The sequence below is a fragment of the Benincasa hispida genome, chromosome 7, assembly GCF_027475165.1.
Source record: "Benincasa hispida cultivar pf3 chromosome 7, pf3_genome.v1.1, whole genome shotgun sequence".
NCBI lineage: Eukaryota > Viridiplantae > Streptophyta > Magnoliopsida > Cucurbitales > Cucurbitaceae > Benincasa > Benincasa hispida.
The window spans coordinates 56137139-56161981 of record NC_143484.1 but is presented as its reverse complement, the minus strand read 5'-3'; the positions used below and the strand labels follow the sequence as shown (position 1 = coordinate 56161981).

Sequence of the window (24843 nt, the reverse complement as noted above, 5' to 3'; positions counted from 1 at the left end):
GTTATATTCAGGTTAAAAAATAGTAACGGTATGAACATCTCTCCTAAAATAAGTCTTTACTAGTTAATATTGAATAAGTTAATTATGATTAATAATTTTTTTTAGGAATAAAAACACCATATTTATGAATATAATCTTATTAAATTATATTTACACGTAGTCACAAATAATAAAATTGAGCACATATATTGTGTTTATGTTTATTATTTCATCTTATGTAAATATTTATTCCACGGATTTCATTATATACACTCAATATATTCAATCATTTGAAAATATGAATTCGATATAGTTGTTTGTTACCATCATCGTGTTGCTTGAAAAAATAAATATGGTATGAAATTGGGTTTCATAAGGGTTGGAAATATATAAACATGGTATGATAAACTAAGCTTCATAAGGTTTAGAGGTAATTTCATAAATTGAAAAATATATATATACAAATTATATACCTCAAGTTTATTTTACACACTCATAAATATGGTATAAATTTGAGTTTCACAAGAATTGAAAATATGATTATTGGTATGAAAATTCACCTAGTTTTTATTGTTAATTTTCATTAATTGAAAGAATATACAAGAGGAAGAAATAAGCAAACAAAAATGAAGAAGAAAATTAAAATTACCCAATATGTCCCAATATAAGTCCGGCTCTATAGTCCCTATAGTAACAAAAGCTTATTAGAATTAAAATTAAAATTTCATAAATGCAATTATATATTTAAAAATTAAAAAATTAATTATAAAAGCAAATATGAACTTATAACAAGTTTTTTTTTCCCCTTTTTTTACTAAACCAAGCTTTTTAATCCTTGAATTTTAAGGAATAAGTTCATTTAGTATAAGGTATTTTAAAATATATATATATATATATATATATATATAGTTCTTAATTTCTAGAAGTAGAAAGATCCCTAAATTTTGAAAAATATATTTAAAAGGTGATTGACGTTATTTTTTTTTAGTGACATTGACATTACTTTTTCTTCTTTCTTGTAATTGAGTATTATTATTATTATTATTATTTTAATTGTTAACGTGACATTTGAAATTATAAAATGAGAAAATATTTTTTTTTTCCTTCTCTTCGGTTCTTTTCCCTTCTCTCTAACGAAAATAGGTCTGCCAATCCCCATCAATCAATGATTTATTAGTATCTTGTTATTGTAGAAAACAACAAAGTAATCTTTAATTCTATTGATTAAATTTAATTTTTAAAATTTAAAGACTAAAAATGAATATTTTAAAATTTCAAAAATAAACAAATTTATATTAAAAATTCAGAGATTAAATAAGTACATTTTAAATCTTAATGAACCAAACAAATATTTTCTTTTAACACATAGGGACCAAAAGGACAAATTTTTGTATAATTCAAATCTACAAAATGTATTTAAAAGATATGGGGTGTGTTTTGGTTTAACTTTTCAAATAGTTAATTATGAAAATAAGTCATTTGGGGAAAAATAAAAATATTTAACAACTACTCAAAATAACTTTAAAAACACTTTTAAAATCTAATTAAAATAGTATTTATCAAAAAAGTTTAAACAATAACTTTTTTTTTAATCTTTTTTCTCTAGTCAATCAAGAGAGTCCATAATATTCTTTCTACTATAAGAGTGTGTTTGGCATACATCTTCAAGTGTTTAATTAAAAAAAAAAAAAAAAAAAAAACCATTTTAGAAAAAATTGAAGTGTTAGACAACCATTCAAAATAGACTTCAAGTGTATTTTAATCCCTTTTTATCAAAGTATTTAAATAAAATAATTTTTTTTTAATATTTTTTTCTCGAGTCAATGAAATGTAATGGATATTTATTTTATTTTACTTTACTTTTTGGGAGAAGAGTGTAATGGGTCGATTAAGAAGTTAAAATGCCGAGTGGTACGTGATTTTTGGCGAAAAACGTGCTTCAAAGTGAATTACATACTAAATCATTTATCCTAAAACGATGATGACAGATAATTAGACTAATATGTATTATCATTTTTAAATTAAAATTCAATTTATCGATATTAAAAATTAAAAAAAAATGGAGTAAAACAAACCAAGTTGATAGAATAATTATAAATTATGAGGAAATGACCAAATAAACGAATGAGAGTTGGTGAGCTACTTCCTACCCTCTTCATCTTCCCTCAATTATGATTATGCCTCTTTTTAATTTTTTTTTTTTTAAAAAAAAAACATTTTTTGAAATAATACCATAACTTTGGATATATGTAAAGTGTAACATCAAACTATAATTTAATACACCACTTTTGATATATAAAAGGGATCTCAAGATTGTCGATTTAGCTTTATGAGGAGATTTAATAACTTAACCAATATTTTTGTTTATCTTAATTTGTCAAACAAAGATCTTATTTTTTAAAATAGAAACTCTACCTTTACAAATAATTGGAGAATGGCGCAACAATTCGGTCAAATTCTTCTACAAAGGTCGGTTGAGAAATTAAATTTCTTGAGGAAAAAAACCTCAATTATTCTAAAAATAAATTTAATGAAATTATGAAATTTATAATAATAATCGTGCCCACTCATTAAATTGGGTCAACTTCAACTTCTTTAGGGTTTGGATTCATTTGACTTTGACGAGATCATCATTCCTTCCATATCCAAACCCTAATTTCCCCCCTCCTTCATTATCAATTCAATTATTAATCCATTAACTTTTACTCCTTCCATGGTTTTTTTTCCTTTTTAACTACTTTTTAATTTTTTAAAAAATAAATTAACATTAACGCGTAAAGAAAATGAAGAGTCAAATTATAAAAGGCAAATAGGAAATAAACATAACCAAGAGAGATAGATATTATATCATTTTTAATTTCAATGTAATAACTCATTAGAATTTACAGCTGTGTTGAGTGTGTATGTAATAGAAGCTTTTTAGTTTTGAAATAAATAAATAAATGGAGGAATTTACTTAGGGAGGCCGGGAAACATTGAAGAGAAGCAACAACTAACTGCTCGCTTTGAAACTGTCAGCCACCAAACACCAAAACAAAACACACAGAGACAAATGTTTTTTAGATATTTTTATTTTTACCTTCATTTTCTTCAGAGCTTCCATTTTTCGCCGGATTTAATTTCCCCTTTTCCACTCTCTCTGTTTCTTATCTCTTAATTCCGCCATGGATTTGCTGCTTCACCTTCACCTTCAGCCATGGCAGCTTCATCTCTTCCTTTTATTCCTTTCTCTTTCCCCTGTTTGTTATTGCCAACTTAGTCCCCCTCAAAATATCGAAACTTTCTACCCTTCCCCAGTTATTCCTCAACCACCATCGCCAATATCGCCGTCGTCTTCACTTGACCATCCGCCGTCGTCCACGTCAACGAAAACCATCGCCACGGCGGTGGCTGTCACTGCAGTGGGTGTGGCTCTGATTTCCACGTTGTTCTTCTTTTTAATACAGAGATATGTGATCGGAAGAAAACGAAAAACAGAGGAGGCTAATTCAGGGACGGGTCCGGCGGGTTTGAACTCGCAGCCGGCGGTTGCTCAGAGTGAATTTTCGCGTGTTGATGGGAATCTTAAAGGGTTTATTGTGGATGAAAATGGGTTGGATGTGATTTATTGGAAGAGACTTGAAAGAAAGAAATCCAAGAATAGCTTTCATCGGAGTGATGGAGAAGGAAATGTTAAGGAAAATCGAAGCAAAAAGTCAGAGCCTGTTCAAGAAATTCCTCTTCTTCGAGGAAAATCTTCGACTTCACATGTTAAGATTGCACCGGAAGATGAAGAATCCAGTCGGATTACATCGCCACCACCCCCTCCGCCGCCCCAGATTAACAACCCTCCGCCATTTATTGAGAATTCTGTTCAGTCAGTTGGAAAACCATCAAGTAGTTCGAATCTTTCATCAGCAGCGCCACCGCAGCCGGCGGAAATTCAGGTACCTCCGTCACAATCTCTCATGGCTGTTCCTAAAAATAAGAGCTCTGTTCCGCCACCGCCCCCATCAATTCCAGCCAAGACCAATTCAAGACTGCCGCCGCCGCCTCCTCCCATTCCGGCCAAGACCAATTCAAGACCGCCGCCGCCTCCTCCTCCCATTCAATCCAAGACCAATTCAGCAGGTCCACCTCCCCCTCCTATACCGGCCAAAGCAAATCCGGCAGCACCACCGCTGCCACCACCCAAACCCGGCGGTTCAAAATTGCCCTCAAGGCCTGCACCTGCAAAAGAGGGTAATAAATCCTCTGGAGAGGCTTCTTCATCAGCCGACAATGGTCAGGTTAAAATGAAGCCCCTGCATTGGGATAAAGTGAACACTGCAAATGCCGATCATTCCATGGTTTGGGACAAAATGAGCGCCGGTTCTTTCAAGTAATTATCTTTTCAAACACCCTTTATTGTTTCTTGAATATATTCTTTTGGGTACTGATTGATTTCTTGTTTGTGTACAGATTTGATGGGGATCTTATGGAAGCTCTGTTTGGATATGTCGCAACGAACCGGAAGTCCCCCCGGAGTGAAGCTAGTTCTTCAGCAAACGCCGTTGGTCGGAACTCGGGGCCGTCGCAAACTTTCATTCTTGAACCGAAAAAATCTCAGAACATAGCCATTGTAATCAAGTCCTTGACCATTCCTCGTAACGAAATCCTCGATGCGCTCAACGAAGGTCAAGGCCTCGAAACAGAGATTCTTGAAAAACTCACAAGAATTGCTCCGACTCAAGAAGAAATTTCCCAAATTCTTGCTTACAAAGGAGACCCTCAGAAGCTAGCTGATGCCGAATCTTTCCTTTACCATCTTCTCAAATCGGTTCCATCTGCCTTTACGCGCTTCAACGCCATGCTTTTCCGATTGAATTTCACTTCGGAGATTCTCCATCTCAAGGAATCTATACAAACTCTGGAATCCGCCTGCAAGGAACTAAGAACTCGAGGGCTGTTTTTGAAACTTCTTGAAGCAATTCTCAAAGCTGGGAATCGGCTAAATGCAGGAACTGCAAGAGGAAATGCCAGAGCTTTCAACCTTACAGCTCTTCGGAAGCTCTCTGACGTTCGAAGCACTGATGGGAAAACCACTTTGCTTCACTTTGTCGTGCAAGAAGTGGTCAGGGCAGAAGGGAAAAAGTGTATTTTAAACAGGAAGAAGAGCTTGAGCCGTAATAGCAGTCATAGCAGTGACAACAGCTTTAGCAGCTCCGAAAATTCAACTGCGAAGGAAGACAGAGTAAAGGAATATATGATGTTGGGACTACCAGTGGTGGGAGGTCTAAGTGCCGAGTTCTCTAATGTAAAGAAAGCGGCGGCAATCGACTACGAGAGCTTCGTCAAGGCCTGGCCATCGCTGACTAGCCGAACTGCAGAAATCCAGCAGCTCTCGACTCAAATTGGAAACAATGAAGGTGGTTTTGCTAAAGAAATGAGAGTGTTTCTTGAGGCAGCAGAGAGAGAGCTGAAGGGTGTGAAAGAAGAACAAACGAAGGTGATGGAGTTAGTGATGAAGACAACAGAGTATTATCAGGCAGTAAGTTCAAAAGATAAAGAAGCAAATCGGCTTCAATTATTCATCATAGTTAAAGATTTCCTAGAGATGGTAGATCGAGTGTGTGTTGAAATTACCCGAGATCTCCAGAGGAGGAGATCGTCTGGAGTAAATATGGGTTTGGGTTCGGGTTCATCGCCGGTGAGATCAAAGGCCATCTTCCATAACTTGCCGGAAAATTTTATGTCAGACAAGTCCAGAGGCAGCTCTAGTGATACAGATGATGAATTCTGAGCAAATTTTATTCATAAATGTATTCTCATTTTTGTTAAACTAATGTACATAAGATTCGGAATCAGGAACAAAAGATGTAACAATAGGGCATTTTTTCATGTACTTAAATTGTTTGATACAATTCATCATAGCATTAAGTCTGTGATTTGCAGATCTAAGCATTATCCAAATGGTAAATTACAAAAGCTTTGATTTTACAATGAGTGAATATTATTCAATCGAAAAATATGGATAATATAAAGGCTAATCCGAAGTTTCTCCATCTAGTCTAAAATTGTAGTATCATCAAACATCATGTAGCAACTGGGGACTATGAAGTATACATTATATATAGCATTTGCACCTATCTGAAAGAAAATAAGGCAATTCTAAGACAATACAACATCATACACACAGATGCCCTTTTCTAGTTATATATAAATCGGGGCTATTTCGGGTCCCCTCGAGCTTTCTGTATATTACTGATGAACCTCGTAAAATGGCACCATCTGCTTCATTAAAGATCCTATCCCACTCCAATCTACATAGACTCTGGATCGACAAAGACTGCTACTTTCAGGGGAAACAATGAATTCATGACATGAAGCCCTTCAGGGAGAAGGGAGAAGTAACTTTTATCAACGTCCAACCAGATTCGGTTCCCATTGTTGATACACCTGGTAGCTGACGGTTTGTTTCCAATCTACAAAACTTAAGAGCGAAGCCCATTCCTAGAAGCATCCTGTATAAGAAAATAGTGTGTGTGCTACCTATTAACTTCCAAAGCGTATGAAAGAAAAACAAAGAGGAAGTAATTCTGCTAATTATCTTAGCTTCAATCGAAGGGAAAAGAAAAAAAACGAAAAACAACAAGCTCATTTTTTGACACCTCTAGGATAAATGGCTACAAGATATTAAGAGTTGTTGATTCTTTGATATATGAAATGGGAAACTAGGAAAACCTACTAATCATTAACCAGTTTTGAGCGTATATTCATTGAGGAGCAGACAAATATACAACAATGGTGTGAATTAAAAAGATAAAATAAAATACCACACTTCAGCAAACCTTTGATTTTGATAGAAGATTTGTTCTTCCTCCCGCTCTGGCATTAAATTTCTCCTCCACTTTCTGAGATGGAACAACCTTAGATTTCGATTGCAGGCTTGTTCTCCCAATAACTTTTGCATTGGTTGTTCCATCCAACTTTTGAGATGGAGCAACCCTGGCCGTTCTGTTATCTGTACCTCTTATTGTACCACTTACTTTGTGCATCCTATCACATGACAAGAAAGTATAGTAAGTTCAACACGAACTGGTTGAATATGTGTGTTTGTTAAAAAGAAGAAATGAAATAGGTACTAACTACCGGTTCTGGGAAGATAATCATAAAATATTCTGCTCATCCAAGAAGAGAATTAAGAATTAGGACTAGGTCGTGTATCTATTAAGCAAAAGGTTAACTAATCAGCAGAAAACAGCCTAATAATGAGTTGGAATTGCTGAATTTTAAAAAATGAACAAAATTAAATTTCCTAATAATATAATCGGGGACAAAGATGAACTGTACGTATCATGCAAGAAACGCAGCTAAAATTCAGTTGTTATTTATTATAAAAAGAATACCCTTCAGTCTCCTTTTTAGCAGCCACGGAAGTGGAGATTTTTGTTGTTTCTCTCTCTCTCGCAGGAACCTGTCCATAAGATTGAGAGGTAAGGACAATGTCAAGCAATGACAAACTTGATAATAAATAAAACAATCACGTTGCACAATCAATACAATTTGGACAGGCAGTTCTAGATTTATTTGCATATGGAATAGCAAGAAGATCTAACCATCTTAGGAGCAGAAGACCTCTCCTCTTGAGGAGACGATTTCATTTGGTTGAAACTGTTCTGAAATGTCTTAAATGCCCGTTTCACAATGTCCTTGTCTGCCATTTTCTCCATGATGAAAGACCTTCTAATTCCGATACCAGAAGATGGATCAGAGTTGGGAGTTCCCAGACTAAGAGACATATGCAGAGACTTAGGCGCTACTTTCTTGCTTTCAACAGAAGATGGATTCCGGCTCCTTAGAGATGAATTACTTCCCTTGTTTATAGAGGACCGTGGCACAGAAGACCGTGTTGCTGGTGTGGTGGGTCCTGGTGTTGTCTTGGAGAGTTTGGGGGTCGCAATCTGGGCTGCTTTGGTCGTGGATGATACTGGTTTCTTCTTCACACTTGCACTGTTTCGTTCCTTGACTACTGGAGTGGTCTGAACAAAAAAATGGAGAAAGATTGAAGTCAGTGAATCCAAATCTAGTAACTCCAAACAATTTAAAAGTACAGAATAGGTCAGTTCACCTTCTTAGATTCTTTTAGTCGATTTGGTTTTAGAATCTGCTGTTTGACTTTAGATACTGCCGATACTTTATTGACCAATTTTTGTGGAGGTTCCTTCGTGGTCCGAGATTCAACTGGAGGAGGAGTTTCTACTTCTTTCACTACAACTTCTTCTTGTTTGCTTGTCTCAGAGTCAGAACCAACACAATCAAATTTTCCCTCAGGTTCTTCCTTTTCACCATCTGGTGAGCTTTCACATTCTACATTACTTTCAACATCATCCTTCACTACTTCTTGGTAAACACTACTGACCTCACCAATCATCGTCGTGTTTCGGTCAACTTCTTCAACAGAAACATGGTGGTTCGATGTCTCGGATTCAGAATCAGCCCTTTCATTGTGGCCCATTAGATCTCCTCCACCGTTCAGTTCATTTGATACTGTTGTATTAAATTCCATTTCCCTCTCTTGCTCCAGTAACCTAGTCTTTCTATCAGCTATCTTCTTATAATGAGCTTCAAAGTAAGCCCTCTTCTGAGCAACAGATCCGGGTGTTGCGTACTTCTCAACTTCTTCCAGATACTTATTAGGCGAGAAAGTCGACCATTTCTCCCAAGACAATAAATCATTCTCAAATCTACCAAAAGACACCGAAACCTCAAGAAGTGGTTTCGTCAAAGCATTCTCTTCCACCTGTCAACACGAAGCCATAACCAAATCTAACCATAAATTCAAGCAAGTAACGGTACAGCAAAAAAAAAAATAATAATAATTCCTCAATTATAAACAAAAATGAATCACCAAATCCAGAAACAAACAACTTAAAGAGGAAAGAAGAAGTTAAAAATAATTGAGAATCTTGGACAAAATTTAGGGCAAAAAAATTGTGTACCTTATGTTCGTCGTTTAGAACATCAACTACTACCGGTTCCTCCATAGATTCGAAATGTCAGAATTGAAGAAAGGCCAAAGCAGTGAGCTAGGGCAGTAGGATTTTCAGTGTAAACAAGAAATGGAGATCAGTAGACCACTGGATCAGGATAAAAGAAAACGAAGAATTAAGAGAAATGAAAAAAAAAAAAAAAAAAAAAAAAAAAAAAAAAAAAAAAACGAACAGTGGATGGATATATTGATATGAGTATGTAGCGATTTTACCTTTTACTATCTTCATCCTTTTCCCTGTTCATCTCCATTATCACCTAATCAATTCCACCTTTCCAAACAGCCGTTGCCAAAAAAATTTGTTTGTTTACGGAAACTGCAAAAGTAAAATATCTTCAATCATTGTACTTAAACAAAAAAACAAGATCCACCCTACATAAACTCGAGAAATAGTTCATTCATACACCAAAAAGTTGTAATGATTTTGGAAAGGTAGAGTGAAAAGGAAGATTAAAATCGACCGGGAAAAAAGAAAAAGGCAAAAAGAAGCAAATTCTTTTTGTTAATTTTCTCTTTTGGAGATTATAATTCATTTCATACTCACTCTGCAACTAGAGAGGAGTTGGATCAGATCAGCCACAATAATAATTGTTTAAAAATAAAATAAATATAATATAATAATAATGGAAGATGAGTATTGTGTAAGGCCCACTTTTGAGGAAGGAGTGTATTAGAAAGAAAGTCTTGTCTGTGACAGCGCAATGGTCTCTTCATTTATTATCTAATAATCCTCTTACGCTGTCGTTTTATACATCTCAGCCTGGCCCATTTTCATTTTGAGCCGAATCCATTTCGGCCTAGAGTTTTGAAAGCCCATTTCTTTTGCATTCAGATCTACGTGACCTGTTTTTGGAGAATAAGAAACCGCATTTTTTTTTTTCATTTTCAAAAATTAAGTTTATTTTCTCTCATATTTTTTATAATGATTTACATCTTTTTAAGTACCATAGTTAAATTTCTAGCCAAATTCTAAAAATAAATATAAGTTTTTAACAACTATCTTTTTTAGTTTTCAAATTTTGTTGGTTTGGTTTTTTTAAGTCATCGGTCAAAAGTGAATAATAAAAAAAGAAATTTAGAGGTAGAAATAGTGTTTATAAACTTAATTTTCTAATATAAAAAACAAAAAATGAAATGATTACCAAAAGGATCCTTGAGTAATTAAAATCAAAATCTATTCTCAAACATACCAAAGCACAAATTCGATCGCATAGGTCTCATTTGATAATCATCTGAATTTTATTTTAAGCGTATAAACACCACTTTCATCTATTAGTTTCTATGTGTTTTTATTACTACACGTTATGCATAATCAAAATTAAAACCAATTTTTAGAAACTAAAGAAAAAAGTAGTTTTAAAAAATTTTTTTTTTTTTTTTTTTTTTTTAGACATTGGCTAAGAATTCAAATGTTTACGAAGTAAATTTGAAAATTAAGAATAAGAAATTATGAGAAAACAATCATAACTTTCAAAAACTAAAATTTGAAAATCAAATTGTTATCAAACAAGGTCTTAGGCATCGTTTCTGTTTAGTAATCATTACTTTTTTTACTTTTGAAAACTATACTCATGTTCATACCACTATTTTACCAAAGTGTTCATTTTTCATAGCTCAACTGAACTATGAGTCAAATTCAAATTTTCAAAACTAAATTTTAAATGTTATAAGTCCATTTGATAACGTTTATTGTAATATATGCTTGTTTTCACATTTTTTTTTATTTTGATGTTCACATATTTTTATAAAACACTTGAATTCATTGTCAAGTTCTAGAAACAATAACAACAATTTAAAAAACAGAATAGAAAATGAATAATAAAATATAAAAAATAAGTCTGTATGAATTTAAATTTCAAAAACCAAAAACTAAAAAGCAAATAGTTATTAAACATGTCTCATTTTGTTAGGTTTTGAAACTTTGATTTTGTAAAATACTAAAAAAATGTGATTGATAATAAAAATTAATAAAGAGAAGCAGTATTTCTAAGTTTAATTTTTCAAAAGCTAACAAAAAAAAATCAAATTTTAATAATATAAGTTTTGCATGTTTCATTTTTATATTTAATTTATATATAAGAAGATATTTACAGATTCTGCATTTAGTTTATTAGTAATGGAATATTAAAAATCTAATAATTTTATTTTTGGGTAGAAAGAATATGAATACCCATCTCTGCGAAAACGTCTGATCACTGACACAGTGTACTCATCTCTGTCCTTTTTAAGCACTTTTTTTTTCTTGTGAGAAACCTTTTTTAGCATTTTATATTTACATTTTTAATTTTCCCCTTTTTATTTTTTGGCCACATCTATAATCTATTTATGGAAGGAATTTGAACTATTAGGCATGTGATCCAACGGTTGCTATGCCATGCCCTTTGAAATTCTATTTCCTTCAAACTGCTGACATGTGACCAAGAACAGTTCTTTTTTTCTAATTTAAATGACTGTTCTGTTTTCATTGAAATAGAAATAAATAATAAATAATGATGGTTTTTATTCTTTTTTTCCTCCCGAAATAAAAATAATAATAATAAACCGACATGTAAAATTTAAATATTGTGAAATTTTCAGTAACCAAAGTGATGGCTCATTCCACTTGCAATAATAATAATAATAATAATAATAATTCAAATACTACATTAGTTTTTATTTTTTAATTCATTTTAATCCTTATATTTTTAAAATATTTATTTTGATTTTTATATTTTTAATTTTGGTTCATTTTTATCTCTATATTTTTAAAATGTTCATTTTGGTCAACTTTCAACTTCGATTTATTTTGATTGTTGCACTTTAAAAAAAATAACCATTTTAATCCTAAAAAATGAAAATGATGGGACGAAGATGGTCAATTTTTCAAAGTATAAGGATCAAAATGAACATTTTGAAAGTATTGAGAATAAAATGAACTAAATGTGAAAGTATAAGATCCAAATGAACAATTTCAAAATATATGGACCAAAATATTCAAATCTAATTTTTTTTTTTTTTTTAAAAAAATAGTAATAATACTTTGTTATGTGCGGGATTGTGTGATAATAAGTTTGATATATCACCAACTTTTAATAAGAAAAAAGAATAATTAGAGTAGACGTAAGTTTTTTTAGCTTGTGAAAGAGTATTTATACAATACGTGATTACTTAACATAAAAATGATGGGTGATAGGTACCAACTAATTTGAAATAATACGTGTCTTGGTAATTACCATAGGATAGAATTTCTTAGCAACTACTATGAAAATGATTGATTAAACTAACGTCTCCAAGTCTTAAATTTAGTTCAAAATAAAATAAAAATGATTAATGTGAAAATATATATTTGATTATTTTTATAGAACATTATTTTCCGTGAGAATTCTCTCAATTTTAGGGATGAATTTTTATTGTTTGATCATGGATGGTTGGCCTAATGCTTTTACAGGTTGCATCAAAGTAGTCTCGTATTTATAATATCAATCTTAAAATCAAAGGTTCGATTATTCCACCTATATATGATAAAAAAAAAAAAAAAAAAAAAACAACAACTTAGGTAAATTATAGGAACACAATTCTATTTTTTAATTTTTTTTAAATTGAAATATTTGTTTATATGATTTTTTTTTTCTTCCGTCGAAGTAAAATTTAAATATTATGTAATTACTTCAGTAGAAAAAATTGATGTCTCCTTCCACTTGCAATGGTGATAATATAATACGTTGTTGTGTGTGGGATTTTATGTGGTATTTATTAAGCTTGATTCATCATCAACGGTTAGGATTCAAAGAATATGAAAACTTAGGAAAACAACAATTAGAGCGGACGTTTTTCTTTTTCTTCTTGCTTTGCGAACGTATTTAAATCATGCATGATTACCTAACATAAAGATGATGGGTAGATACGTACCAACTAATTTCAAATAATTTAGTATGCATAAGAATGAAATGAATTTCATCAATTACAACAAAGTAGAATAGATAAATCTTAATTTCAATATATAGTTAAATAGGTTAAAGTGTATATTTTTTATTCAAATATTAGAGGCTTAAATCTCTCATCTCAATATATTGTATTAAAAACGAAAAAGGAAAACACATCTAACAAGTAATTATGAACAACATTAGGGTGTGTGAGGATTTAAACCTTTTAAATTAGTAGATGGGATATAAATTTTAGAGAAACTATCAATTTATAATTCTAAATTTTTAGGGTCATATCAATTTAAATCCTAAATTAATAATTATATCATTTAATCTTGAACGTTTGTAAGTGTTTCAATTCACACCCTCTATTACGTCCCATTGAAAAAACTTTATGAAACTTATAATTGTATCAATTAAATTCTTGAAATTTCATGAATGAAAGTCATAATTTCCTTTTAGAATCATGTATGCAATAACTTTAATCGTTCATTTTGTGAAACTGACATTTGAAGATAATTCTACATGGGTTTAGGATTTAATGCATGAATGATTTTAAACAGTAATTATAATGAAGAATCTAAATTTATTGTCTTAAAGAAAAATCAAGAATTTAATTAAATCAAATTATAAATTTCACATAACATTAGTCGAATAAATTATGGAGAAATGTGTAAGTTGAATTCAACGTTTATATTGATAAAATTATTAGTTGAAGATTTTAATGGATACAATCCTTACAATTTAAGAATATAAATTAATGTTTAACATATATTTTAACCGATCAAGTAATTTTCAAATGGGTATACGTATAATCTTCATAAAATTGAATTAGATTTGCCTAAAAAAATAAATAAAAGTTAATTAGATAAACAACTCAAAAGGAAAAGACTCGCTATTTCACTTACTCAAAATTATGCATTTTAACTTCTCAAAAAATAAATAGTATGGTTTGAAATAATAGAAAATATTTTTTAAAAGGAAAATTATATTAAATTACTCAACCGAGTTTCCGTGGCGATTAAGCTTCTTAATAATAATAATAATAATAATAATAATACCTGGCTGCTTGATGGCCTATACAAAAAGTATATTTAGGAAATTAATTGAATAATTCAACCTTGAAGTATGATATAATTTTATATAAAGAATGAAAATTTAGAATAATACAAGTTGATATCTCGTAAGGCTCGAAAATTGGGGCTTTCCCCCCACATGTCTAACCAATATAATTTACAAAGTCAAGGACGGCTTTATAAATGCCACATAATAAACCCTAATTTCATCCCATTTTAAATATTGTTATTACTATTATGGTGATGAAATAAGAAAATATCCGCGTGGAAAAATATTCTTTGGTTTAGGTTCTCTCCTGGCGTTGAATTAAACCAAACTCCAAATTCACATTACCCCTTTTAACTTTAAGCCACCCTAAAGCAATTGCATGAAATGAAATGGAAAAAGAAAAAATAATTGAAAAAAAAAAGGTAGAATTTTTATCTCTACCCCAAACCAAATCAAATTTAAAATTTTTAAAAAATGTTCGATAAATATGTGATGTATAGGTTTTATACCCTTTCAAAATTTAAAAATAATTTGTTTGTTATCTATTTTTTATTAATGGTTTCAACATTCAAATCAAAATTTGACTAGGAAAAAAAAAGTAGTTTTTGGAATTTGATAAATAGTTGAAATGATTTTACTTTAAAATAATTGTTGGAAATAGAATGGCCTGAGTCGTGGAGCTCGCTCTCTTTAAGAGATAGTATTTTTTATTAAAAATAATCATCACACACGGTGGCGCACATGTGGATGTCCACCGAATCCACATTGGTCTATCTTCTCACTCCCACCAAAACATAGGTATGAGATTCTCCAACCAACAAAGTTGGTTCCCTCTTTATTTTGAAAGTTAAATTTTCACCCAACAATAATTGTAAAAAAGAAAAATGTAGAGAAAATAAATACATGTTTAAAAAATAGAAAATTTATCAAATAGGGATAAATTTATCATTTTACGAAATTAAATTTTTTTTGAAGAATAAATTATAAGTGTAGTCTCTAACCTTTAAAAGTTTGTGCTTATTCATATTTAAACTTTCAGAAGTGTTTAAGATGTTTCTAAAATTTCAGTTTTATGTTTGATAAGGCCACTAACAAATTTTAAAATTGAGGTTAAATACACACAAACTTAAGTTTAAAAGTCTAAAATTGCATTGTTTGAAATATGTTGGGCAATTTAAGTCTTACATTTAAGCAATTAATTTATTAATGCCCACTCTATTTTTTGGTTCAAACAATTGTAAATTAGGTTGGAAAATTGAATTATCAATTTTTAGATGATGAATGTCTTATCCACTAGATTATGTTTAGAGTGTCGTTTTGAACAATAATTAAAATGTTCATTAATTAACATGTCAATATGTCTGTTGATATTTTTGAAAATACAAAGATTTGATATCGATATTAAAGATTAATCGAGCTTTTGTAAATACCAATAAAATATAAACAAAGAACATCTATTAACCTCAGTATAAATATAAATACCAATAAGAAAAATAACTCAAGGAAAATTCTCACATATATAAAAAATATCAAACTATTTACAGAAATAGCAAAAAAAAATGTGCACACACAGGATCTTTAATTTTTTTTTTTTAAATACCCAAATTGCCCCCATTTTCAGGCGTTTGTGATCAGGATTTCTTCATCCTCAATAATCGGCTTCTTCTTTGTCTTCTTTGAATTCGAACAGCTGCTTCTTTTTCTTCAATTAAATTAAGAAAGATTTAGGGAATTATTTCTTCATATTAAAAGAGAACTAAAAATATTACAAAAAGGGAAAGAAAATCATTTTCCCATATATTATTATTTCTTCACCAGCAGCATTCATACAACATCAATAATGTAAGAAGACTAAGAAACCAAAACTGAAAAACTATTTAACAGAAAGTATAACAGAAGCTCAATTAACCAAAATTACATCTAATATCCCCCATCAAGTTAGTCCATATAAGTTGATTATACCCAACTTGCACAAGATGGAAAAGTAGGTTGGAGGAGGTAAAATCTTTGTAAAAATATTAGCTAGTTGACCCTTAGATGTGACGGGTAAAAGTTTAAGAGATCCTTCAGCAACTTTTTCTCTGACAAAATGACAATCAAGTTCTATATGCTTAGTTCTTTCATGAAAAGTTGGATTAGTAGCAAGATATATGGCTGCTTGATTATCACAGAAGATGGTAGATGGTTGCACGATTGGGAAGTACATTTTATGCGTTGCGAAGTTGTGATCACGAGCAAGGCGCTCTTTTTCAGTCTATCTCATGCCCATTTTATTTGGCAGCGAAGTTGCGATCACTTGATTTATGCGTTGATCACGATTCCTACCTTCGTTTTGGCTTGCCCCCACGGGTGTCATGCAGACATCCAACTACGAATAGGATCCGATATCAATGTTATGATATTTTTTTTCCAAATATCTAAAAGTAGCAAGGTTGAAAATAAATAATGACACCCCCAAATTTATACGCAGCAATGTCCTCATTGCTGATAGACTGAAATGATTCATGCGATGCTTTTAGGAAGTTTCGTAAAAATCATTTGGAAAGAAAGCTGGTGGACCACTAACTTCTAGAAATGTTTCATGAATTAACCGTCTTGAAATTAAGTTGATTCTAGTACATGCGATGAGAAATAAAGGCAGGAGTTTTATCATGAAATCATAATTGGTTCGGAAAAAATGCAGTGACTAAATAAAGTAATCAACATTCAATGATTGCGCCAACTAAAGAGGATGCAATGATAATATTAGCAATGTTAAAATGAAATGCGAGAATGCAAAATTTGGAATAAAAAGTCAAAGAAAAATACAACCCCCAAATTTGCTCTGTTGCCCGCAACATCTGTGATCGCATCCTTCTTTACAGCGGGGTGCTTCCTTGATTGCGATGGGCTGAACGAATTGGTCGCGTGTTTTTAGTTTATCGTGTAGCTCCACCGCAATCGTTTACTACGATCGTTGCTAAAAATCAAGAGGGTCAAAAGTATGAAAGACAGAGTTGATAATTGTAAAGAGTAGTGTTTGTACAAAAAGGGTAAAGTAAGTTCATGAAAGAAAGATGTAAAAAAGATACTGAAAAAAATGCGTCCCTGATGAGTTTATGTCACCTATCAACGCAGGGACCGCTTGTTTCTTCTTCAATCTAGACTTTTCATGTCCACGGAGGTTTCCTCTCCTTTTCTTGATCTTTCGGGATCTTGATCGCCTCAATCCGAAGCTTCTTCCCATTAATGCTCGTCACGATTTCTCCCTTGTGCACATCAATTCGAGCACGACCAGTCGACAGAAATGGTCGTCCCAATATGATGGGTGCATCTTTGTCCACTTCATGATCCAGAATGATGAAGTCTACTGATAAAATGAATTTATCAATTGAGACCAAGACATCCTTCAACTCTCCCTCATGGTGTACTCGGGATCTGTCCACAAGCTGGAGAGTATCCGTCGTGGGCGTTAGTTTTCCTACATTCAATTGTTTGAAAATTGATAGTGGCATTAAATTTATACTCGACCCAAGATCGCATAGTGCCTGGCCGATGTAGACCCCTCCAATTGAGCAGGGTATCGCAAAGCTTCCTAGGTCGCACATTTTCTGTGGGATTACAGTGTTTGACCTTTGCGTTGCTGCCACCGTGGCAATCTTTTCTTCATCATTCTGTTTCTTTTCAATCTTTGCGGGAATGGTGGTAACTGTACTTCCTCTGCTTCATGTTCTAGAGGCTTGGAGGCAAACGCAACTTCTGAGTTCATCTTCTCGGGCTCTTCTGATTCATGTGTCAACGGGTTCTTGGGTTCCACCGCATTCGGGTTGGTTCTAGTGGGCTCTTTCCCTTCTTCCGTTGTCGTCTTTCCGCTTAGCAAGGAGACTGCTAGGCATTGTTCCTTTTCTGTGTTCCCCAGGTTGTGAGGGAGCTCAGTTGAGCTCGGCAACGTCTTTTGCGGTCTATTCTTCAGCTCACCCGCAATCTGTCCTATTTAGATTTCAAGATTACAGATAGAAGTCGTCTGGTTTTGGAAGACCATCTCGTTTTTCTCAATGTATTGCTTTAATAGGCTCTCCAGAGAGGAAGATGGTGGTACTTGCGAGCTTCTAGCTTGATATTGCGGTTGACCGTTCGTTCGCTGGAAAAACTCTAGCAGTCCTTCTTTTTGCGTCATAGGTGGATAACTCTATTGTTGATTATTTTTCCAAGCGAAGTTGGGGTGGTTTCTCCACCCGGGGTTTTATGCGTTAGAGAAAGAATTGTTCTTTACAAAGTATTCTGACTGCGGGTTCCTTAGACATTCTATATTCGGATGCGCTTCTCCATAAATAGCATAATTTGTGCTTGTCTGCTCAATTGCATTGACCTGCCCCCTTTGCGTTCTGGGGCTGTTGATTGTGTTGCCCTGTATCAGATTCATCATCGCATTCATTTGATTTTGTAGTGATGCGATGGCCCCATTGTTTGCGTCACCTTCTCGAATTTTTAGTTTTTGATTGCTTTCTCACCAATCTTTATGATTCTTTGATATGCAATCAAGAATATTTTTAGCCTCATCATAAGTTTTGTCGAGCATACCACCAGGTGCTGCCGCATTGGCAGCTATCTGCGATGTAGGGTTCAAACCGTGATAAAATATCTCCATCTGGAGACAGTCAGGCAAGCCATTGTGCGGACAATCTCGCACTAATCTCTTAAACCTCGTCTAGGCATCGCTGAGCAATTCGTCAATTTCTTATTCAAATTTTGTAATCAACTTCTTCCTTCTTACGTTATCGGTAGGGGGGAAGTATTTTTCATGAACTTCTCTACTATTTGTTCACATGAGGTTATCTCCTCTGATTCGAGAGAATAGGCCCATTTCCTTGCCAGATCGCATAACGAAAATGGGAACAATGTTAGTCGAACTTCTTTAGCTGAGATGTTTGGGAACACAAAAGAGTTACAAATTTCAATGAAACTCCGGAGATGGACATGCGGATCCTCGCGACGCCTTCCACCAAACTGTCCGGCTGTATGAATCATCTGCAACATAACCGACTTCATCTCAAACCTCGATCCGTCCAGATCGGGCCTCATGATTCCTGGGGAGAAATCATAGAGGTTGGGCGACGTATAGTCCCGAATGGGTCTATTGCGGTCGTTCGCCAGGAGAATGGGGTTTGCTATAATGTTATTCGCGTTTGCTGCTCTATTTTCTAGTTGTTCCACCATATTGGGATTTCTCTCTTGTTGTTGTCGACGGTGTCTCTCTGTCTCCTTCGGAACGTTCTTTCGATCTCTGGGTCATAGTTGGGCTCAGGAACGTGTCCTTCACTCATACGACACCTGCTTCTTCCCTAACCAAAGGAATGTTAGTGCACAGAGGTGAAAGTTGCAAAGAAAATCAAAAGGTTACTGTTAGCACAATATGTACTATCGTAGTCCCCGGCAACGGCGTTGAAAACTTGATGCGTTGTAAATGTGATGCGATTATAGTGTATATTTCCGGTGATGAGTTATGTGTTGCACATGCAAGTTTTCCTAATAAGACCCAAGTATAAATCTCATTAGGTTTCCTGGTAAGTCCAGAGTCGAATACCGGGACTACTGAGTTCCTATATAACAGTAAATTTGATTCCTTTGCGGTGGCAAAAACAAATAAGTTGGATGGTGTTTGTTTAAGTATGTTTCCTATGTGACGTATTCGAGTAAAGAGTTGATGAAATCGAGAATTACAATGAGTATGCGATGAACAGGTTGAGAAGGGATTTAGCTAACACTTCCTAAGATTGCGTTCAAGTTATGTGACCATGCTACACACACACAACAACATGTCATCTCTCAATACAAATGCTATAGTTTCTATTTCTAGGACGCATGTGATGCTTGCGATAATGTCAATAGGACTTATATCTAAGCCTCTATTCTTGTCAATGTGATGATAAATGATGCACACATACACAAGGTGACCGCATACTATCATATCCTATTTCTAGGGTGCATGCGATGCATAATAGCAAACAGAACTTATCCCTAAGTTTCTATCTCTTACTTATGTGGTTCTAATCTAACTCTCTCAAGTCTAGATTCTAATTTGACTCTCTCAAGCCTAGATTCTATCTTTAGACCATTATCCCAAGCATCTTTAAAGGGTGAATGACACATACATAAGACATGATGATCACATAAAGTGAAGATATTAAGTCATGCTAGCTAAGTACTTCTCAACCCATTCGGAAATTTAGCTACTCATGCGAAGTATGGAGAGATTGAACACAAGTTGAAATGAGATTTTCATTATCTATAGATTAAATGCAGAATACAGAATAACAATAGAATGTAGAGATAAGAAGCCTGGTAGCAATGTCTTGCTTCCCGTGGCCTTTTACACTGTCTTTTCACTTCAACTCTACTCAGATGAATATCCTTGCTTCCGCAAGTGTTGGGCCTCTCTCCTTCTGTAGCGCTTCCCGACAGTCTTTCGAGCTGTCCGGGAATGATCTCTCGGTGTCTTCTTCTCTTCGCTCGTCTCATCTTCTAAGTATGACTATGAACAAACTAACAACTAACTATCTTGCATATGATCTCTATTCTATATGGAAAACTCCTTTAACGATGGTGGCCTTCGGTATTTATAGAGCTCAATGTGAAGAAGCTTCTTCTCTCTAATGATGCAATGATGGGCGGTCATTAAATCTTCTGCTCTGATACACCGATTAATGGTCACCGAAAAGTTGAATGTACTTGCTACAGTGTGTCGTTAACGACTTGTCAACTAAATTCGGATTCGACCGTCATGATTTATTAAGCTTTCACCTTGATGCGCCGTCTTTATGCAGCCACCTTCTTGAGCAACTTTTTGCGATCGCATATGATAGCAATCTTTCAATGCGCGCGGACGCCTAATTCCTTGGATCATAATTTCCTTTGCGCCTAAACATTTTTCCTGCATAAAATAAGTAAATTAGCTACTTTTATGTGATGGGCGCATGCGATCGCAATTTTCTTGGTTTAGCGCTTTTGGACATGATTTTGTATATTTTTACCGTCGCATTCCCTCATTGTTTTACTTATTTGCGCTATAATAACGTGCATTTCTATCCGTTATCATGCATATGAGAAATAGAGATATCTTTATATGACTGTGCTAGCTCGAGGCCTAAGAAGTATTTAAGATCTCCAAGATCTTTTAGCTTAAACCAATTGTGCAACAAGATCTTGAATTGATTGAGCTGTTGTAAATTTGCTCCTGTGATGATTAAATCATCAACATAGACAAGGAGAGCAATAAATGAGTTACCTTGACCTCGAACAAACAAAGAATAGTCAGCTTTCGATTGAGTGAAGTCTAGCTCAACCAAAACATCAGAAAATTTGGCAAACCACTATCGTGAGGCTTGTTTCAAACTATATATGGACTTCTTGAGTTTGCATACAAGCTTACCGTTTGAATGAGAAGAACCCGGAGGCTTGTAACCAAGAGGGAGATCCATGTATACTTCCTCAAACAAATCACCATGGAGAAATGCATTATTAACATCTAATTGGATGAGATTCCAATTATGAGAGACAGCCAAAGTAAGTAGAAATCGAACAGTAACCAGCTTGGCAAAAGGAGAAAAGGTCTCAATAAAATCCAATCCCTCTTGTTTAGTATAACCCTTGGTAACTAGCCTTGTTTTGTACCTTTCTACTATCCCATCGGCTTTATGTTTGATCTTATAGACCCATTTGCAATCGATTGCATGCTTTGTTGGAGGCAGAACCACAACATCCCAAGTATTATTGTCTTCCATGGCCTGAATCTCAATTCTCATAGCTTTCTTCCAATGATAAAAAGGGACATCCTGGTGATAAAATTGGGGTTCATAATGAGAAGATACAACCAAGGAAAAAGCTTGAAAGTTTGGGGAGAGACTTGTATAAGATAAAGCCTCGGATATGGGATAACGAGAGGAGGAAGAATGCAAGGGGGTTGAGTGAATAAGGCTGCAATGGTAGTCTTGTAGGTAAGAAGAGGCTTAGAAATGCAATTGGATTTTCTGGTTTCAAAAATAGGAACAGGTGGATTGGATTGGGAGATATCAGGCTGTGAGAAGGAAGTAGAAGTACTTGGTTCAAAAGCAGGGGTGAGGAGTGGATTAGGCTGCAAAGTGATAGGACTGGAAGGCTGTAAAGATGGTAAAGGAGGTGATTTATTTTGAGCTATAGGGGCTGCAGGGCTAGAGGAAAGAGATGGACTTGCATCACTAGGACCGTTTTACTGATCAGTCATTGGGTGAAGAAAAAGCAATAGGAGTAAAGGCATTAGTAGGAGTGCTGGATAAAGAAGCCTACTCATTGACTATTGGATAATTTATGGGCTGGGGAGAAAAATCGACATCCATTGATTTTGATAAAACAAGGTCATAAAGAAAAGTTGGTTGATCATTTGTGGAAGTAAACTTATGAAAAGGAAGAAGTGATTCGTGGAAGACAACATCCCGAGATATGAAGAATCTATTATTTTCAATATCAAACAACTTATAAGCCTTCATACCAGGTGGATATCTAACAAAAACGGCAGGTGTGGCAAGTGGTTGGAACTTGGGTCTGCCATTTTGTAAAGTAGAGCAAAACATAAGCATCTGAAGGTTCGAATGAGAGAGTAATCAGCAGCCTTGCCATGTAAAAGCTCATATGGAGTCTTCCAGTTTAAAAGAGATGATGGAGTACGGTTGATGAGAAAGACTGATGTTAAAATACATTCACTCCAAAAATGCAGAGGCACTCGAGAATGAAAGAAAAGAGCTCGAGCAACATTCATTATATGCTGGTGTTTTCTCTCAACAACAGAGTTTTGCTCTGGTCTTCCCATACAAGAAAACTGATGAATAACACCCTTCTGAAGAAAAAAAAATTAGTAAAACATAATTTGGGGGCATTGTCTGAACAAATTTTTTTTTTCTTTTGTTGTATTGAGTTTCTACATACGCAAAAAAGTGTGGAATGATAGAAAGAACATCATATTTCTTTTTCATCAAAAACACCCAAGTGTATCTACTATGATCATCAAAAAAGTTAAGAAAATATCTATAACCAACATATGAACATGTAGAAATGGATCCCCAAATATCAGCATGTATAGTGTCAAAAAGAGTAGATGCTCTATGATTGTGTGATTCAAAAGCTAATCTCTTTTGTTTTGCTAATGGACAGATTTCACAAGGATTTGAATGATGCAATGAAGAGGAATCAATGTTCTTTAAAGCAGATAAATGAGATAGAGAAGGATGGCCAAGCCTGGAATGCCACAACTCAGTCAAAGATTGTGAAACAGCATTGATAGTGGAAGAAGTGTGCACAAATCAACAACTTCATATAGATTCTCCAGAAGATACAAACCATCACGTAGCTTGCCCCTGCCAATCGTCCTCAAAGTGGATTTGGCCTGAATATCACAATATCCATTGGAAAATTGAACAGACAGAGAGTTATCAAACATGAGAGCACTGATAGATAACAAATTGTACTGAAATTATGGTACAAAGAGCACATGACGAAGAGTTATGGACCCAAAGAGGACAAGTGAGCCAGCATAGTGAACCGGTATGTGTGCTTTGTTAGGCAAAAGAACAGAACTAGCAAAAGGCTTCAAATCAGTAAAAATATGTTTTTGAAAACATATATGTGTGGAAGCACCTGAGTCAACAATCCAGCCACCAAAAGGAATATTGGAAGAATAAGTACCTGCTACATGATTAATAGCATCATTGTCAACCTTAACAGCAGCAAGCTTGGACTGAAGCATGGTGAGTATATTATGACACTGAATAAGTGTTTCATCGTTGAAGTTGACAGAGGATGTAGGTGTTATTAGATTAGTGTCAACGGCTGAACTTGAAGTAGAAGAGGCAGCATTAGGAACCTTATGAACTTGATTATTTGTTCTGTTTCTTGGCTTATAACCGGGTGGATAACCATGTAACTTATAGCATTTGTCAATGGTGTGGCCAGAACTATGACAATATGTGCATACAAGCCTATTCTTGTTCTGTTTGGATGAATTATTGGGGTTGTGATTAGGTTGGGACTGAGGGTTATTTTCAAGCTTGTGGACAGCTAAAGTGACAGCAAGGGATGGACAGATAGAGGCAGAGATATGTTGTTCTTGTTGAACAATTAAGGAGTAAGCTTTATTGATTGGTGGAGGAGGGTCCATAAGAAGTATTTGAGAACGAGCATGGTTATATTCATAATTTAAACCCATCAAAAAACACAACACATATTCAAATTGAATGAAATCATCAATTGATCTAACACCACCACAAGTGCATTTACTACATGTACAGCCCGGTCGATAAGAAATATATTCATCCCATAAGCTTTTAATCTTGGAAAAATACATAGTTACTGAATCTTGTTCTTGTTTCAGATTAGACAAACCATGTTTTAATTGAAAAATGAAAGGACCATTCCGTTTCTGAAATCTATCTTGAAGATTAAATCAAATCTCTCTAGCAGAATTAGTAAAAAGAATGTTGGAAAAAATTTGCTTCGAAACAGAGTTTAAGATCCAGTCAATCACAACATTATTATTTTGAATCCAAAGAGGAAGGAGATCACATGTGGGCTGAACGATAGATCCATTGATGAAACCTAATTTGTTGCGAATCGACAAGGCAAGAATCATTGAACAGCTCCAGGTAACATAATTAGTGTCTGTGAGAGGCTCGGTGACAAGAACAAGGTTGGACGTATCGCTGTGATGAAGAATGTGAGGATTATTATGAGAAATGGAAAAGGATTCTTGGCTGGAATTGGTAAAATCAATTGACAAAATAGCGGGCGTTGGAAGATTTGCCGGAATATTGCTCGGAAAACTGACTGAAGGTGGCAAAAGATCGGTTGAAGGAGGGATAGGATTCATTGATGTTTGGCACG

The 24843-nt window shown here is 34.1% G+C and overlaps 2 protein-coding genes across 11 annotated transcripts; one reads left to right on the top strand and one right to left on the bottom strand.

Annotated features, from left to right (window-relative positions):
• The first annotated feature begins 2816 nt into the window (after nucleotides 1–2816).
• Nucleotides 2817–5937, top strand: LOC120081147 (formin-like protein 4). Its single transcript, XM_039035821.2, has 2 exons — nucleotides 2817–4339; nucleotides 4420–5937. Exons 1-2 carry the CDS (start codon nucleotides 3144–3146, stop codon nucleotides 5738–5740), a joined length of 2517 nt encoding a protein of 838 aa, XP_038891749.1. The 5' UTR covers nucleotides 2817–3143; the 3' UTR covers nucleotides 5741–5937.
• Nucleotides 5928–9708, bottom strand: LOC120081148 (uncharacterized). Of its 10 annotated transcripts, none has more exons than XM_039035822.2 (8): nucleotides 9534–9708; nucleotides 9203–9305; nucleotides 8940–9077; nucleotides 8069–8740; nucleotides 7557–7979; nucleotides 7347–7414; nucleotides 6789–6996; nucleotides 5928–6461 (listed from the first exon to the last, which is right to left on the bottom strand). In XM_039035822.2, the coding sequence occupies exons 3-8, from the start codon at nucleotides 8982–8984 to the stop codon at nucleotides 6432–6434; spliced, it is 1446 nt and encodes a 481-aa protein (XP_038891750.1). In that variant the 5' UTR covers nucleotides 8985–9077; nucleotides 9203–9305; nucleotides 9534–9708; the 3' UTR covers nucleotides 5928–6431. The 10 variants fall into 10 exon arrangements, with proteins under 10 accessions (XP_038891750.1, XP_038891756.1, XP_090171601.1 ...); XM_039035828.2 differs by having other exon boundaries at nucleotides 8940–9026; XM_090315475.1 differs by having other exon boundaries at nucleotides 9642–9708.
• Nucleotides 9709–24843: the final 15135 nt, after the last annotated feature.

Coding starts and splice junctions, on each gene's coding strand:
- LOC120081148 (XM_039035822.2), bottom strand. CDS start 8,984: ATGGAGGAACCGGTAGTAGTTGATGTTCTAAACGACGAACATAAG. Junction 8,741..8,939: donor TTCTAAACGACGAACATAAG/GTACACAATTTT, acceptor TCGTGTTGACAG/GTGGAAGAGAATGCTTTGAC. Junction 6,462..6,788: donor ATCTTCTATCAAAATCAAAG/GTTTGCTGAAGT, acceptor TTTCTTATACAG/GATGCTTCTAGGAATGGGCT.
- LOC120081147 (XM_039035821.2), top strand. CDS start 3,144: ATGGATTTGCTGCTTCACCTTCACCTTCAGCCATGGCAGCTTCATCTC. Junction 4,340..4,419: donor ATGAGCGCCGGTTCTTTCAA/GTAATTATCTTT, acceptor GTTTGTGTACAG/ATTTGATGGGGATCTTATGG.